The following is a 17685-nucleotide window of genomic DNA, read 5'->3' as shown; positions in this document are numbered from 1 at the left end:
CTCAGGATGACTGGACTTCCCCCTGAATGCACCATGCTGTATCCTACCATCCATAGCACAGATACACTGCAGGTCGGCTGTGTCCTGAAGGCAGTGAGCATCAGTAGGCTCCAGCAAGACAAGTTTCAATCAGCCTCCAGCATGGGAGGGACAGATATTGTTGTCAACAGCATCCCTGATTCTGTGCGACTTCAGCAGGGCAGATGTTCACTAACAGGGGTCAGACAGCTGATTAACCACCTGACCCAAAAGGTAGCATGTGCTTTGTGGTAGTCTATTAGTGTAAACACTATGTTTGTAAATTCTTGAGAAAAAATGAAAAAAACTCTTTAAAGAAGAGTGATGCTGAACTGTAAGTATTAAGTAGTTGCTGCAGTATGATGTGCACCACCATAATGTTCTTCAGGTTTAATATTACCCTCAAAATGAGGCTACATTTATTTCCACAAATAAACTGATGGAGTTTACTTACATTTCTTCACATCACAATCTACACACACCAGAAATTGACATTTATATTTTATATAAGCGTCTTATAAGCATTTATCTCAAAATCTCAAAATAATTTGAATTCTGGAGTTTGATCATATCACAAAAACTTCATCAGTAATTGGAGTTTGCTCAGATGCTATGGAGTTGTAGAAGTTAAAGTTACCATAATAATTCCTCGTTTTTTTAAGCACTTCGATAGCTTCTCTCTGAGGTCGTTTTTAATTTCAATTCTTTTGTGTTTTGCCTACTTGACATATAGTTTGGCTGCTAGTTCTGATTGTAGAATAAGGGTTTTTTTTTTTAAGTGTGTAATTAACGGAAGGTCGGTTTTCATTTATGTTAGTATTCCTTACATGACATTAACGGACACATTGGTCCAAAGCAACTTACTTTAAGCAATTTGTGACATGAAAATTGCTCTCACACACACCATATTCCCATTAATTTCACTGTAAGACACATTCATGAAAGTGCAACATCTGGGTGCACATTTTAATTGCTTTTCAATCTACAATTAATCACACATCTCTATCAATGCCAGAATGTAGGCTAATTACACATCACAGACACAGAATTGCTACAAAAATATTATCTGGCAACACAAGAAAATACATTTTAAAAGAGAAGAGCTCATGCATATTAAAAGAAGCACAATTTGTTGCTAAGCTGAGGGCTGCAGAATGGTCTCCAGTTCCCATCTGTCATATCTTATGAAAATAGCAGGTGCTGCAGTGGCAGTCTGTGTGGTTTCGCACCTTTATGCCGGCCACCTCTGTCTGAAAGAGGAACAGATGAGGAGGAAGAAAAAAAGTGAAATTTAACAAAGTCTTATCAATCTACAGCAGCAATAATGCATGATGAAATGATCTTTTTAGCAGCTTGAGTCAAAATGTCTTAAGTTCTAAACACGAACCAAAACCAGCACTGAAATAAACTGTGAAGTTAATTCAAATAAAACATTGGTAAAAAACAATACACAACATAAAAGCCGAGAAGTACTCAGATCCTTTACTTAAGTAAAAGTACCAGTGGCAGAATGTAAAACTCCATTACAAGTAAAAGTACGACAATAGTTTTTTTAGGTAAAAATACGTAAATATTATCAGCTAAATAAATAAGATAATAGAGAACTTTATTTATCCTGAGGGAAAGATACAAATATATTGAATGCACAGAAAACCACAGTCCTTCTTTTGTACAAAAAAATCATTCAAAAGTTTATCTCAAGGTAATTAAGTGCAAATCTTCCAACTTTTCAGTCTTTTTGGTATAAAATATATCTTTGAAGTTACTGGATATAACCATGGATAAACTTAAGAATATATTTTGGCACCAATGGAGGTCTGCAGATTTCTTGTCTCCCATCACTTATATCATAATCACATTAGACAGGGATCTGTTAATGTCCAGAATGGGAGGAATGATTCACTGTTTGGCACCTGACTGTTGTTTTAAGGCAAGATATTGTGAACCTATCCTTTATAATATATGAAGTAAGCGACAGAACACATTTGGCAGAAAATTGACCCCTGCGACTGATATGTTATCATATATTACGTTCTCAGATGGTTCCCATCCTGTTTTTTTTTTTGTGAAATACTGAATAATTTGACCTATTTGGATCTCAAACAATTACTTAAATGAAACACAGACGTTTGGGGGGAAATGTCTATTTGGTCTAGTCCACTGACCCTTTAGCTAATCTGAACACAAGATGAAACCTAAAAGCTATAGATCTATAAACTACAGTATTTTAGACTATTTCCAAACTGGAGCATTTTATCTGTAGATATTGGGAACTATTTAGTCCTGTAGTTTCCTGCCAAAACAACCAATTTCTTCAATTCTTATTTCTATTTTATTTAATTGTTTTACCTGTTTTTATAGATGTTCTTTTTTTCCCTGTCTGTTAGCAATAGTACTGACAGATGGGACACATTGGGAGAGAGAAGGAGATGCAACAAGAGAGCCAGGGAAGTTGGCATCGCCTCCAAGACTCCAAGACTCCTTAAAATCTTACTGTAATCTCCACAATGTATGAACGTTTACAGTATATAAAGAAAAGTTTGCCTGATATATTTTTTGTCTCCACCTGTACCTCGTAGCTGTGCTTTGCGACACAGCATGTGGCCTCCGAGGTGATGTTCTTCGGGATCGTCATCGTCTTCATGGCCTTGAGAGGAGTTGGGTACGCTCTGGAGAAGCAGCAGCCCATGCACTGATAGACCGGACGATCCCTGGAGAAAACACTGTTCTTTCTCAGTGTGCACTCCTCACAGCCCACTGGAGAGAGACGGTACCGGTTTTACAACCAGAATCAAAAACTATTGATCATGTGCAGCTTGTGATAAAGTGCCAGTACCCATTTGAGATCTTGCTTTACATTTCAACAATTAGTAAGTGGTATAGTTTGAGACAAGAATACTAAACACAATAGTACTTGTATTATAAGCAAATCTTACTGTTTGATAAGTCCATGCTGGGGTAAGAATCAACTACGTAAAGAATAAAAGACAACAGAAGAACAGACAGTACAGCTGATTTCACTGAGCCCATCGTGGTTGCAGCAGTTACCTAATAATACCAAGAGAAAAGGAAAAGGTCAATAAAAAATCTGTTCAATCAAAGCACAGGTAGAATCATAACTGGAGATAGAGTATCACCATGTTGAGAGAAAGTTCCCCCTTCATTGTGCCTCTGTGCAGGACGGCTTTTTATTGAGGACCTCAGCTTCACTCCGGGTCAATTTATACATGCGCCCCTCAGTCTGTGACGACTTCCTGGATTAAGTGAAACCTACCAACCTTATCAATGATCTCACTGACTCACTGGCCACTTTGCAACCTTTCTCATAATCCCTTTGAAGCACAAAATGATAAGAACAAACAGGACAGTCAAAACATAGGCTACTTTCGTCATCCTTTCGTCCTGACTATAGATGCTGCATTTAATCCCTGGGTTTTTGCTACTTGGTAACTGGGGGTTGTTATTATTTGTCATGTCACAGCAAAGGGTCAACATTTAGGGCATTTTGGTTTACTGCAGGAAGACCGTTAAGTGGCCTTGAATTATGAAGAGTGGAAAAGGGTGATGCAGAAATCTTACATTTTAAAGCAATGTCCTCAGGCTAGGAGTCACAAACTCATTGAAGCAGTAATCTTAGTGTTCTTCAACATTTGAACCCATAGACTTTAGATGTTTTCCCTTGACAATGACATGATCTGTAGACTATTTTACAAAAAACAAACTGTAAAATCATTAATTAATTAGGTGTAAATAACATTTCCACTGATTTCCAGATAGCCCCCGTCTGTGAAGGTCCTAATCTTACAAAGCTGCTTCCTGGCAAAACATTAATGAAATCAATTATTTTAGAGATTCCTTGAGTTCCTCAGTTTCTCAGTTTAAAAGAAAACAATCCCACATCAAAATCTTAGAGCTGAAGGTTAGTCAATGAATTGATTACTTGATTGGAAAATATTTTGATAATTGTTAAATGATTTCTGTTATTATTAAAGCAAAAAAAAAAAAAAACCTAAACAAACAACATTCTGTGGTTTCAACTTCTCAAATGTAAGTATTTGCTGCTTTTCTCTGTCATATGTGATTGTAAATGGGATGGAAGTTTTTTTTTTATATTTCATAGACTAAAAATTGATTAACCAATTAGTCATAAACAATCTGCGTACAGATCATAAATGTATCAGTATACAGTTTAACACTGAGTACTATAAATATATTGAGGCAATTGCAGTCTTTATATTGGTGCCCTGTATCAGATCAGTGATTTTAAACTCTATACTGGAATGCTGCCATATGTCATGTTATAACTATACAAATAACACATTAAAAAAATATTGATAATAATACTAAATCAAATGAAAACTTAAATGAAACTTTACGGAGACTAATGATTTTGAGTGTAAAACTCATGTCAGTGCCTTGGCTGATTCGAAACTGGAGGAATTGATGGATGGAAGAAGTTATGAATAAATGGAGAGATATCTGATAGCTGTTAGGTAATATCCATCTGTCCACCTCCAACATCCGAAATGTCAAGGATGAATATGAATTTATTTTGTATTTCATCTGTCTATTTACTTAAGTACCCATGTCCTGTGTCCTTGGTTGTGTTGGTGATAAATCCTTGGCCTTGGCTCGTAATTCTCTAAGTGTAGTTGTTTAAATCCCGGAGATGTTTAAGGCTGTTTTTTTGGCTTGTGTCATAGTACCCTTTTTCCAAAAATTGTAACATTGTATTATAAATCCTGTAATAAATGGTACTAATTGTCATTCCTGCTTATAAGACTGATATTAGTGGCTGATGCATTGTTTTGGCTTTGTGTAATTGTATTAACATCAAACAAAATGTCCTGTTTCTGTTATTTTTAAGCATAAAAACATCATCTCAAATATCAACTTATAAAAATGAGACACATTTCATCTCTGAAGATCTCCTGGCTTTCTCATGTCATGCTTATTTGTCTGGAACTCTTATATAACATCAGACTTGGCCATTTGCAACAGACTCTGAGCCTTTTTAAGATGCTAGAGAGGATATTGTGATATTGTGTCCAGCAGCAAAACCTTAGAAATAAACACAATTTGCATATTCTTAAATTCTGTCATTTTTAATGAGTTAGAAGGAGTAGATGCCTTTTTATGGTTAGTATTTCAGTATGAAAATTCTCCTTTTTTGCAGAAAAAAATGATCAGACACACATTATTGTTCCAAGCGGAGTATTTGTATATATGTCTTAACACACATCTGGAGGGGATCTTTAAGTTCTGCTGGTAGCAAGGATGATGATGAGAACCACAGAGATGTGGAAAGCCCCAGGTGTAAAATAAATGGCGTGGATTACATGGTCATGCTTGATGAAACACCAGTCAGATATAATCTCAGGGGCTCTGGTGTCAACACTGTCACTGCTCCTGTAGAGGAGAGATCACACATAGTGAGGTTAGCAGGTCATGTCTATTCTCAGCCAGGCTCAAGGCCAAGGTGCCCTGGATGGCATAACCAAGATAATCAGTGACACCAGACAACACATTAGGTAGTTAGTTTAGATCTGTAGTTTTCTTGTTTATAAATCTAATGACAATATTTGTGTAGCAGTAAAGATGATGATTACCGAAATGATGATGATGATGGTGATGATGATAAAACCCATCAGGTCTGAGCGTATTTACAATCCTGGCTCATTCCCAGCTCAAACCTAACATCACACATCAGCCTGATTTTGGTATATTCAAAGTATATTTGGTCTATTAAACTAACCAGAAGGTGTCACTTATACTTGGCTTTTGCAAACATTAGTCTGGACATTACTCAGACTCAGACTCAGTTTTCTTCATTTTTCCTTAAAAGCGAGGCATCATTTTGACAAGATATATCTGTAAAATTTAGTCTATTAATTAATTATATTTTTATAATATATTTGTGAAGTAATTTCACACCATGCTTGCATGTATTCTTATTTTATATACTTTTAATTATTTATTTTCTTTAAGTTCCTCTTTTTATCTGCACTTATTCTGTCCTTGTACTGCTACAACTGAATATCCACTCTGGAGGATCAGTAAAGGACCTTACACACTCTTATCCTCTTGTATTTTATAGGGAAGAATTGCAGAAAGGAATACAAAAGACTGAGAGTGATTTCGCGAAGTTGTTCGGGAGCCAGATCATTTTGCTTTGGTTGATGAGTACACAGAGACTCTCTCTCCACACGGTGGCATGAGAGATCCGTAATACAGGAACAAATACGGCCCTTATCTCATTCAAGAGTTCGTTGTGGAACCAAAAAGTAGTGCTCTGCTGGTCAACAGACTGTATCAAACTTCACTGGAAACAAAGCAGACATTGTCAGAGACACATAAGCAAAAAGCCATTTTGTTTTTATAAGAGAACATGGTCAAATTGATCAAAACAACTAAAACCTACCACTATATCAGTTTGATAGGGAGTTAAAGAGGTAATTTGATATCAATAAAGACCTTGTTTACTTCCTAAACTCAGAATGTTTTCATTGTTAATGTCAAATGTTACCAATCTAAACCATATACTTATTAGATCCTGGAGGCCTTTTTAATAAGAAAGAATTATTATCTCTTGAAATAAAGTTTTTGGCCTCTTAAAACAATGAACAGTTGTCATCCCATTCATCTATTCCATTTTAAATTTAGAATCAAAACCAACAATAAATTCCTCTTTCTCTGTTGTTTCTATCTAAGGAGCTGAACCTCTAGAAATATAATTACTTCAGAAACTGGTTCTTCTTTTGACGTTTTATGGCATAATAAAGTTGCTTTCATAGTTCTAGCAGTTCAAGATAACAAATTCTGCAGTCTTGAGTTTTACCTCAAAACTTACAATAGACCTGTTCTAGAGTCGCAACATCTGCTGCTTATAAGTTTTACAGCTGAATGCAAAACTTTTTGAACCAATTGTTTTGTTCTAAAATATCTGTCTGAGCTAAAGGTTTGTTCTGAGGCCGGAGAAATAGTAATAGACATTATTATGATTACTTTCATTGTCATTGCTATTTTTTGTCTTGTGTCATTCAAAATGTCCAATGTTAGATAAGTTACATTTCTTTGTGAAACAACTTGCAACACGCAACACATTTCCGTATTTCTGTCACATTCTGTCAATGAAACAGTATTACTTATTGAGAAAGTGTGCAGGAAATTATAGGCTGTTGCTCTAATTCCTCAACAGCTGCGCAAGTTATTTCTCCAAATCTTCCAGGCACCATCATCCAGCTGTTAACGCTCTATACCTGTGGGGGTTGTTGGAGTCAGTTACCTGCTAAAATTTTATTATTTCAGCCATGAGCCAAACATTAAGCCCATGATTCACCCAAGCTGTGATGAAGATAGCAGATAACCCAACCCCAAATTCATACCATGCATTGTATTGTCACGGCAAAGTATTTGTAAAAAAGAGTAATTCTCAGATGATGAATGAATTAGTGAGTTAGTTATGTAACCTTGGACTGTCCAAATATGTAAACCCAGAAACCGTGATTGACAAAGATACCAATAAGTGAGATTTGACCAGTTTTTGAAATTTATTTTACTTGTGATTTTGGTATTGACACTCACTGTCAACCCATAGTAAGATATTGAGAGAAAATAACATTGTTTACAAACTAGATATTCTGCACACAGAAAAACAGCTTGTAATGCATGCATGGTGACAAATACAACTTTTATTTCCTGTCTGATGCAGACAATCTTTTGAAATTGTATGAATTGTATGCAGTTTTGCATTACATAACTAAAAAGCTCTTCACTAGTTCAACCCATTGCCCCTCATACTGTATCTGTTATATCAATATAACCACACTGTTTTCTATACACATACTCACACTCTGACATATTCTTTTGTTCATGTAGAAGAGGAGTGTTAAATCTATGAGAAGAGTGACACAGTGTGGTGGAAAGTGGGATCTACCTCACTTCTTCCAGTCGAGCACTGGAGCTCAATAGTGTTGGTATTAAGTAGCCTACAAGTGTTGGTCTGTTAAGGTCCCACATAAATTTAAATATATGTGGACTGGTGTTTGGTAAAATGTTGTACTGACCATATTTAATATATGTATATATATTTTTATTAGGCCACTATTGTTTGTATAGTGTTAGTAAATTATTAATAGTATACCAATTGATTTCATTGTTGTATATTCTTGTTTTAATTTCAGTATTTACTTTTGTATATAAGTTTATTGCTGGCTTTTACTCTGAGTTTCCGCTCCGTAACTAAACATTTAACGGGTCTATTAGCCGACACACGTATGCGTCAAATAAACGGCGCTGTTGTCGTGAAATTACTCATCGTTAGTAATTATGATGGATGCTGTGGATGACCTGCTCTTCTGTAAAATGCATACAAGGCAAGCCCGTGCAGGGCTGTCCAAGAAACCCCATCGACGAGACAAAACTCGAGGCGTGAACGTGGCAGCCATTTTACATCATCAAGAGTGAATGACTGAAGCCGGATCAGTGCCGGGAGTTTTACACTTTTTCTGTCTTTTAAATATCACATTTATCTTCCTAAATAATCAACACCATACGCGTTGGTGATCCAGCGGCAGGTAGGGCGAATGCTACTAATTGGTCACGTGATTGTTGCCTAATTGATTGCTAAAAAGTGTGAATCGTGTGGTGCTGTTTCAAACAATGTGGAAACTGGTGGTGGTTGGGAACGAGTTCTCCAGACCGGCTTTTTGAAAATGGACTCTTCCTATATGGCGGCACGTTGACAAACCACGCATCTAGCGGGCTAAACCTCTAGCTTTCAAGGCCTCGCTGAATCTAATTAAATTTTAAAGCCACACTTTGGCAATCGGTGGAGTCCGTACCGACAAATGACGTTGTAACAATGGCCTCACTGAAATTCCGTCCGAATTAGCATGCTAGCTTGAGCTAGCCTATTTTGACAGATCATGGAATTGACATGCTCATTGTCATCGTATGCTAACAGCAGCTAGCTGGCAAAAGCCAGTTATCTTAGCAAGAAGGCTCGATCCCGCGTTACTATTGTACTGACTGGCATGCTTCCTGCCCACTCAAATACTAACTGCAGATGGATTCATAGCAAATGCATACTGGCGCGTCATGTTATTGTCCCGATCAAGGTCCCCAGTTAGCTCGATTGCTATAGCATTTAGCTGTGCAAAGTAGCCCGCTAGCTAGCTAGCCTCAACGTGTGCGAGTGAGTCCCTCCCCGCTAAATCCAACGTTATTGTTAATATCGGACAAAAACCATGTAATCCAAAAGATCTGTAAATGTGATAGACTCACACATCCACGTTGTGAGGCACCGCGGGTTTATCGTCACTTTTAACGTTGTAGAAATGTTTTTAACCACAGTGAAAGCACGTGCTTTACCGACACGAGATTATTAGCAGACACTACAAGATAAAGGTTGCATGATGTATGTAGGGTAACGATGGCGAAGTTAACGTAAGGCCGAAGCCGAAGATTGCCGTCCACGTTTTCCTGAGTCCAGCGTTGCCGGATTCAGTAATGTGAACAGAGAGCTGAAGGGTTGTTCTGTTAACATCACTAGTTCAAACCTCAGTTTCTGTGGATAACTCTCAAACACATGGGCGGTAATGGTTGGGTTGACTATCAACGTGATAATCGGAGTATTTACCTTTTAGTGTCACAATATGTGCTGTCAAAGTGTCAAACTAAATGCTAAAGGGTGCATACTTGGTCAGCCACCGGAAACCGGGGCTCACTCTCTGATGAAACACGTGTATCAGCTATCTAGCCTGCGCTGAAGTCAGCAGTGAGAAGGTAAGCTAACATGTAATTTAGAGAGCAAAGCAGACCAGGATTCCGCACCAGCAGCGACCAACAGGGCTGTGTTGCAGGCGTTAGCAAGTGGACTTGGCTCCATTTGCACAAACTTGTTAGCTCAGAACAAACCAGAATGGAAAAAAACTGCCACATGGACACGAACCCAGTAGTTTTCACTGTTTTTACAACATGTCATTCAATTGATTATTGTGGGGGATTTGGTATGTGCATTGTCTGTCAACTGCCTGGTTTCTGGGCTTCTACCTCATGCAAGCTGAGAGCTGCAAGTGTTAACTCAGGATAGTGAAAAGTCTCCACACTGAAGGACCACATAACTGTGATAACTTATTTTGAACACAGTGACATTGACTGTTTTTAAATATAATTTGTGCTTAAATATCTATTTAAAAAAACACCCTGGATCCAAGATCATTAATGGTCAAACCATTTTTTATTTTATTTTATTTTTTTTTAACTACTTTCTTGATAAGTCTGAGACTTTGCACTCTCCTGAACACATCCAGAGTCTTGCCCTTGACCCAGGATTAATTTGGCTCATTGCATTTGCACAGATTTCTGGAGACATGGCCACAGAACATATTAATGGAAATGGTCCAGAAGAACCAATGGACACCTCTGCTGCAGTTACCCATTCTGAGCACTTCCAGACTTTATTAGAAGCTGGTTTACCACAGAAAGTTGCTGAAAAACTAGATGAAATTTACATAGCAGGTAAGGCACAATGAATATACTTGCATATCCAAATATGCAATTTTCTATGTTTACCAATTTCTTGCATGTATTGTCATTTTATCACCTTTTTGAATGGGGGAATTGGGATCCTGAAGCAACTTTTTGTGGTTTCCTACCAAAATGGGTACTGCAGTGCTACAAAATATTAAACTACACATTACTAATGTGAAAATGTGTAAATGATTGCAGCATTTGCATTCCCAACATGGTTGCATGATCACTGGTGTCAGGGCGAATTAATATTCCTCCCCCTGGGAGTGTCTTGGTGAGCCTGTCCAGTCTCTCCATTCATTTCTATGAAGTTTCTCCGCATCCCATAAAGTTAGTGCAGAGAGCTGAATAGGTGTAAATATTATGTCAGCTACAGCTTAAGTATCTGTTGCATTGGTTCAGATCTTTTACAAGTTTGTACGGGGTGAGCTGCAGAGCTTAAGTTTTGGGGTCATTTTAGGACTTGTTTGGTCGGCCAGATCTAGAAAAGTACTGGTCTGGTCTTTTCAGCCAGATGGGACCGAGACAGAAACAATGGCAGCAGCTGTCTGGTGTGTGGCGGCCTGGGACAGGTGATGGCCCCTCCATAGAGGAGTATGCAGACCGGCTCATTAGAACCTCCCAGCCACAGTAAAGAGGGGCACTGGCATATCGAGTTGCACTGTCACATCTGTTGTGATTAGTTCTGCAAAAACGTGCTGGTTGGAGAGTAAAGTGCAGCCCGACTACTGAATGCAGCTCCATTAGATTAGGCTGCTGCTGCCCCTCACTCGTAATTGTAGTAATCATTATAAATGCATTTCACAGTTTTAAAAGACATTTTTCATACACAATGACTCTCATGTAAGTGCCTCTTAATAATTCCAGTTGTACTTGGATTTCTGTGTTTGAATGAGAAAACTTTCTCAGTCTGTTAGTAGCTCATAATTTCTCTCTCTGTTGTTCCCCCCTCCTCCAGGTTTGGTGTCACACAGTGACTTAGATGATCGAGCAATTGAGGCTCTGAAAGAATTCAACGAGGAAGGTGCTTTGCAAGTTCTTTTGCAATTTAAGGACAGTGACCTCTCACATGTTCAGGTATGCTTGTGGCACTCTTGGTTTATTGTTTAGATGTTTAGATAACTTGGACTCTGATTCCTTTATACAAAGTGCACGATGGTCGTCTGTGCAGGCTAATGTATAATGGCATTATGTAGCTGTGGTTGCACAATAGCTTTTAGCTATCATTGATCTTATCTACAAGATGGGCTCCTGTTGTCTTCTGTAAAATGTTATTCCTTTTTTCTGTAGAACCAGGAATCAGAAGTTGTCCTAATGATGTTGTTTTTAATTATTGTTCAATATTAACTAGTGATTGTATTTTTTTTCTTCCAGAACAAAAGTGCCTTTCTTTGTGGCGTGATGAAGACATACAGACAGAGAGAGAAACAAGGGACCAAAGTGTCAGACACCAATAAAGGACCAGATGAAGCCAAAATCAAAGTGAGAACTCATCCAATGTTCAAAAATGTTGCTGTAACAGTTTTAATGCTTTGAACAACGTGTGAATGCTGTTGCAATGCTTTTGAGTGTAAAATTATAGTTCATCTCTGTAACCAGTATGCCGTTTGTGTTCTTTCTTAGATGTTTTTAATGTGCATTTACTATGAAACCTATGTAGAAGACTTGGATCAAATAAATGAGTATCCTTATTTCTTTTCCATGTTTTCTGCTCAGGCTCTGCTGGAGAGGACTGGCTACACACTTGATGTGACAACAGGCCAGAGGAAGTATGGCGGTCCGCCACCAGAGTCCGCCCACTCAGGGGCACAGCCAACCATTGGTACAGAGGTACAAAACTTGCTTCCTTGTTTAAGGTGTACTATTCATTAAAGCTTAAAATGCACTTTTATATACTTTCACTGTTTATTTGGTTGTAAGTTTTGGGCCAGGTGCATTCAGGTGTCATACGGTGTCCTAATGATGAAACTTTTATTATTTTCTGTAGTGACCATGGTTACAATGATAATTTACCGCTAAGAGCTGACGGGATACCTTTTTACCTAAATGCCATCTATCTCTTGTCTTTGCCTACCTACATGTCAAATTAAACAGTAGCTCTTGCGTATTTCCCTTTCCTCTCAACCTGGCAGATATTTGTAGGCAAAATCCCCAGAGACCTTTTTGAGGATGAGCTGGTTCCGCTGTTTGAGAAAGCTGGCCCCATCTGGGACTTGCGCCTGATGATGGATCCTCTCAGTGGCCTGAACAGAGGCTACGCCTTTGTCACTTTCTGCACTAAAGAAGCTGCACAGCAGGCTGTCAAATTGGTATGCCCATTCTACTGCAAGTATGACCAGAAAGATGTCTGATGGAGTTGTTGGTCAAAACACAGACAATAGGATTTAGTCAAGATAACAGAGTAAGCTAATGTAGCATACAATGTTCTTAGGATATATTAAAAATGTATACTTATTAGAAACACATCTTCTCATAGTGAATTAGGAGGTGAAATATTCTAACAAGTTGCCCAAACTCCTCATAATGTCAATTCTGACGCTTTTTTATTTTCTTCTGTTATTCACACTATCCTCCATCCTTTTGCAGTGCAACAACAATGAAATTCGACCGGGTAAACACATCGGTGTGTGCATCTCTGTGGCCAATAATAGACTGTTTGTTGGCTCCATCCCCAAGAGTAAAACAAAAGAGCAGATTGTTGAAGAATTTGCAAAAGTCACAGGTGAGTCAGAACCATCCTGTGATCTCTCGTTCTGTATATGAAATGGCTTCGTTCCTACATTTATATTTTATTTTTTACCTGTTGGACCACATTTGGTTAGATATGTTGTGTATTTAAGAGTGGGAGAAGATCTGACAGGTATTTCGTGTTTCTGTCCAAATGATGACTTCATTAGTATGCTGGAGTGACTTAGGTTACTATGACGGTTTACCGCTAAGATCTGACTGGACACTAAAACTAAGCACAGTTTTTTTTTTTTTTTTTTTTTTAAATCAGACATCATTTTTTGCGCTTAAGGTTGCGTGTTTCTCATAAGTGACAAAAGTGATTTCTATTGAATAACTCCAGTTAACCACCTGCTTCCTTTTCTTCACCTCTCTCCCCTGTTTCCTGTCTCTACAGAGGGTCTAAATGATGTCATATTGTACCACCAGCCAGACGACAAGAAGAAGAATCGGGGCTTTTGCTTCCTTGAGTATGAAGACCACAAAACGGCGGCTCAGGCCCGCCGCCGGCTGATGAGTGGCAAGGTGAAGGTGTGGGGAAATGTGGTCACCGTGGAGTGGGCTGATCCCATCGAGGACCCAGACCCTGAGGTCATGGCCAAGGTAAGGCACAAGGCCAAAGGTCATCAGCAGCACGATGTTAAGTGTATGTCTGACCAAAAGTTTTTTTTTTTTTTTTTTGTCGCTGTCTCCTGCAGTTGTATTTACTGAGAACCTGAACCATGTGTTTCCATTGACAGGTCAAGGTGCTGTTTGTGAGGAACTTGGCTAGTACTGTCACGGAGGAGATACTTGAAAAGGCCTTCAGTCAGTTCGGCAAGCTGGAGCGGGTGAAGAAATTGAAAGATTATGCCTTCATCCACTTCGAGGAAAGAGATGGTGCTGTGAAGGTATAGATTACAAAACTCCCTGCGCAGACAGACAAGATAATTAACATTATCTTAAAACTTAAATTTGTTGTAATTGCAGTGAACACGTAATTTAATCATCCTGCTCAAATTCACAGGCTTTGGCTGATCTCAATGGCAAAGACCTCGAGGGAGAGCACATTGAAATAGTCTTCGCCAAGCCCCCTGACCAGAAGAGGAAAGAGCGCAAAGCCCAGAGACAAGCCGCTAAAACACAAATGTAAGAGAACAATGCAAAACTATGACCTCTTAGCTCTGCAGTTATCAAATTTTAAATTGATATTAAGCAAGATGCCATGTTTATGTTGAGTCTGTGCATCCTCTTTCAGGTATGATGAATACTATTACTACGGCCCTCCCCACATGCCACCACCCACAAGAGGCCGAGGCCGAGGTGGACGGGGAGGTTATTCTTACCCTCCTGACTATTACGGCTATGAAGACTATTACGATTACTACGGATACGACTACCACAACTACCGGGGCGGCTATGATGACCCGTACTATGGCTACGACGACTTCCAGGGGTCCGGGAGAGGACGAGGAGGGAGGGGAGGAGTGCGTGGCGGTGCTAGTCAGACCAGGGGCCGCGGTGCCATCACACCGAGAGGCCGATTGGGCTTCTCCCAGCGAGGAGGCCCTGGAACAAGCAGAGGTACATTTAAAACGTTGTGTGAAACTGTTTTTTTAAAGTGGCTAAAATCAAATTAGTCACACAGAGGTGACTAATAACACTCAATTTTTTTTTTTCTGTTCCAGATCATTACAGCTCACTAGGGTAAAAGGACTTGCTACGTGGCTCAGTTTATTTTGAGTCAGTGCTGTTGTAGAAGTCTAGAATATCACAGTAAAAACAACCACTTGGTTTGGTGTCAGCATATGTTGTGGGCCAGTTGTCAAAGCACACATTTCAGAGGCAATGACGTGAATGGAAGTGGTATAGTGGATAAACAAACAAAACAAAATAAACGAAAGGCGCTATAGTTGGGGAATAATTGGAAGTATGAAATTCTTGAATTCTTATTTTTGATGTTGGGAATGATTGTAAGACTGCACCAAAAAAAAAAAAAGATTACACCTGCTTATTGGCCTCAGAAGTAACCCCTGACAGGTGTCATCTTTCAGAGCAGTCAGCTTGTTTGCCAGCAGACAAAGGTCATTCACAACGTACTATATTTTTAAGGAGGCCAGCTTGGTCCCACCCTAGTGGCATAACAGTTTAGGTTTTATGGAATTGTATTAATCAGTTGGTATGCTAATTGACTGGGTGTGTAGATTTTTTTCTTTTTATTTATATATTTATATATATATAACTTTATACCTCCAAAATACTGTACTAATTTTATCTCTTCTCTCATTGGTCCAGCAGGGAAACGGGGCCGAGGGCGGTCCTGACCTGTCACAGTGGATACTGACTTGATGTGTGGGGTTACACCGTAAGCTGCAATGGATGTTAAAGAAAAAAAAGAGCACGACAAAAAGGTCCAATGATATTCCAGCCTTACAGAAGAAGCATCTCCCCCTGCCCCATGTTTTTTTTTTTTTTTTCTTTTTTCCATTCATTTCTGAAACTGCCACCTTAAAAAGATGACCGGAGGATTCTGAATACTCGCCACAGCCTCTTTTGCCCCGAGCCCTTGTACCCAGCCCTGATATACAGGGCTTTATGTATTGCCCTTACAATCTACCCCTTCCCTGTCCCTGAACATGCCATTTTTTAAATAATTATTGAAGAATTTGCACTTTTTAAGTTCTTAGGTTTGAAGTGGCTCAAAGGAGCTTGATGCTATTGTATATTTTTGTGCTAATCGCAATTTTTATCGTGTCGGAATATCCATGTTAATCTTAATCTTTTGATCTGGATGTTTGACAGAGAACATTTGCAGGTTTTTAGGGTGTACCCACCTGGCATGGATAAGTCAGGCATTCCAGGAAAGTGGTTCTTTTCAGAACTTGTCTTTTAAAGGGTTGGTTGACTACCTCAGTACAGAGGACTAAACTACCCGGCCTGTACTGTAAATAGGGAAACTATATTGATGAAAGCAGGGCTTGTTTTCATACAAAATATGCACAAGAGCTGCAGCGCAAAAACGATGTACTTAATGTAATATAGTCATTTCTGCTGCAGCTCTGACACTGCAAACAGTCAAACTGGGCATGCAAAACAATCTCATATGATGAGTCTGAACAAGCCCTGCTTTTATCCTATTTTGAACTGAATTAGCCGCCTTGCTTCTTCAGAGTATGTAGTTACTGGTTGTATAGTTTTTCGGATAAAATGTTACTTTTGTAAAGGCTTCAACATCACAGGCATCCAACTGCCTTTGATTAAAAAAATGAAAAACAAAAATAAAGCCCTGCAGTGTCCCTTTTGTGCCACTGTATTATTCCAGTGGGTTTGTTTTTATATTGAGACAGTACATTTTCAAACAATGTCAGAATAATGTAAAACAACCTAATCCAATCCTTCATGTAAAATCATGTTAATCTTGAATGATCCCTTCCCAGCTCCCAAAGACAGCAACTATGTGGAAGATCTTTTGAGTTAATCTTGATGGATGACTGAATTGCCATATTGCCCAGCCACTGAGCATGTGTGCCTGATGTTAGCTGCCATGATTTGGTGAGGGATCATAGACGCATAGTGGTAGAAGGGATACTGCAGTGAATGATTTCTATTTCCGGGTATAGCAAAAAGGAAACTGCTCTTCAATCCCAGTTTTCTACACAGTTAACTCCCTCAATAAAATCATAACAACCACCTTTTGAAAAAAAGATGTTAGCAGTTTTAAACTATTGTTGGTGGCCAACAACGTTTTTTGCATTCCTGCAAATAAATTGTTTTATACTGTAAAATGGAGGTGAGTGTAACTTATTTTTGTAATAAAGTTTTTGATTTCTATCTGTGTCTTACTCTTTGGATAAAAGCTTCATGAGATGCAAATTGGCTTGTGTTTGATTCAGTCTGGCAGCAGATCTTTCATGCTACTCATTTGTGTTTGTGTTTGTTACTATCTTCATGTTCTTGGTTAGAAAAAAAAAATAAGTATATATCTGTGTGTATCTTTGAAAATGACAGAGGCCTCCATAAAGAATACAGTATAAAGTAAAATCATGGTATGTCAGGTTCTAACAGACCAGTATGCATTTTCTTAAGTTTATAAAGCAGACATTTTTAATCAAAGCAGAGGAAAACAAGTAGAAGTATATCATTAACAAGTGTCCCAGGAAGCCATACAAATGAGCCCTGCACAGTATTAGAAACAGTATGAAACAAACTAAATGAGTATCGCTATTACACCTGTCCTTTTACTATTTGACATTTCAAAAACACAACGGCATTTAAGGTCAAATATTGGGCGGTATGGTTGCTTAAAATGTGGAGTGGAGAGCAAGGACTTTTTGGGTTCTTTCTCTTTCACAGTAGAAAGCCTATCAGACGATGATTTTGATGTTTAGCCTAATTTCCACAGGTCTCTAGTCACATTTAAAGCTTAAC

At 38.6% G+C, this 17685-nt stretch overlaps 2 protein-coding genes across 7 annotated transcripts in view; one reads left to right on the top strand and one right to left on the bottom strand.

Moving 5' to 3' along the window:
- Nucleotides 1-953: 953 nt before the first annotated feature.
- Nucleotides 954-17685, bottom strand: part of cga (glycoprotein hormones, alpha polypeptide) — a 235034-nt gene continuing 218302 nt past the window's right edge. The window contains exons 1-4 of one of the 2 annotated variants that reach the window (XM_051396112.1): nucleotides 3156-3259; nucleotides 2955-3066; nucleotides 2591-2775; nucleotides 954-1268 (exon numbers count right to left, since the gene is read on the bottom strand). In XM_051396112.1, coding sequence (XP_051252072.1) covers nucleotides 1194-1268; nucleotides 2591-2775; nucleotides 2955-3066; nucleotides 3156-3182 — 399 coding nt within the window. In that variant the 5' untranslated portion in view covers nucleotides 3183-3259 and the 3' untranslated portion in view covers nucleotides 954-1193. Of the gene's footprint in view, nucleotides 1269-2590; nucleotides 2776-2954; nucleotides 3067-3155; nucleotides 3260-17685 lie in introns of those variants that run through there. The other variant, XM_051396113.1, reaches the window with a different exon arrangement.
- Nucleotides 8433-17088, top strand: LOC127361459 (heterogeneous nuclear ribonucleoprotein Q). Of its 5 annotated transcripts, none has more exons than XM_051396099.1 (13): nucleotides 8433-8594; nucleotides 10380-10539; nucleotides 11510-11628; nucleotides 11926-12033; nucleotides 12268-12381; nucleotides 12684-12860; nucleotides 13138-13273; nucleotides 13676-13881; nucleotides 14019-14168; nucleotides 14285-14406; nucleotides 14516-14841; nucleotides 14946-14964; nucleotides 15556-17088. In XM_051396099.1, exons 2-13 carry the CDS (start codon nucleotides 10392-10394, stop codon nucleotides 15599-15601), a joined length of 1671 nt encoding a protein of 556 aa, XP_051252059.1. In that variant the 5' UTR covers nucleotides 8433-8594; nucleotides 10380-10391; the 3' UTR covers nucleotides 15602-17088. The 5 variants fall into 5 exon arrangements, with proteins under 5 accessions (XP_051252059.1, XP_051252058.1, XP_051252061.1 ...); XM_051396098.1 differs by having other exon boundaries at nucleotides 15553-17088; XM_051396101.1 differs by lacking the exon at nucleotides 14946-14964.

The sequence above is a fragment of the Dicentrarchus labrax genome, unplaced genomic scaffold (genome assembly GCF_905237075.1).
Source record: "Dicentrarchus labrax unplaced genomic scaffold, dlabrax2021, whole genome shotgun sequence".
Classification (NCBI taxonomy): Eukaryota; Metazoa; Chordata; class Actinopteri; family Moronidae; genus Dicentrarchus; species Dicentrarchus labrax.
Note: the sequence above shows the minus strand (reverse complement) of the source record. Positions and strands in the feature narration are given on the sequence as shown.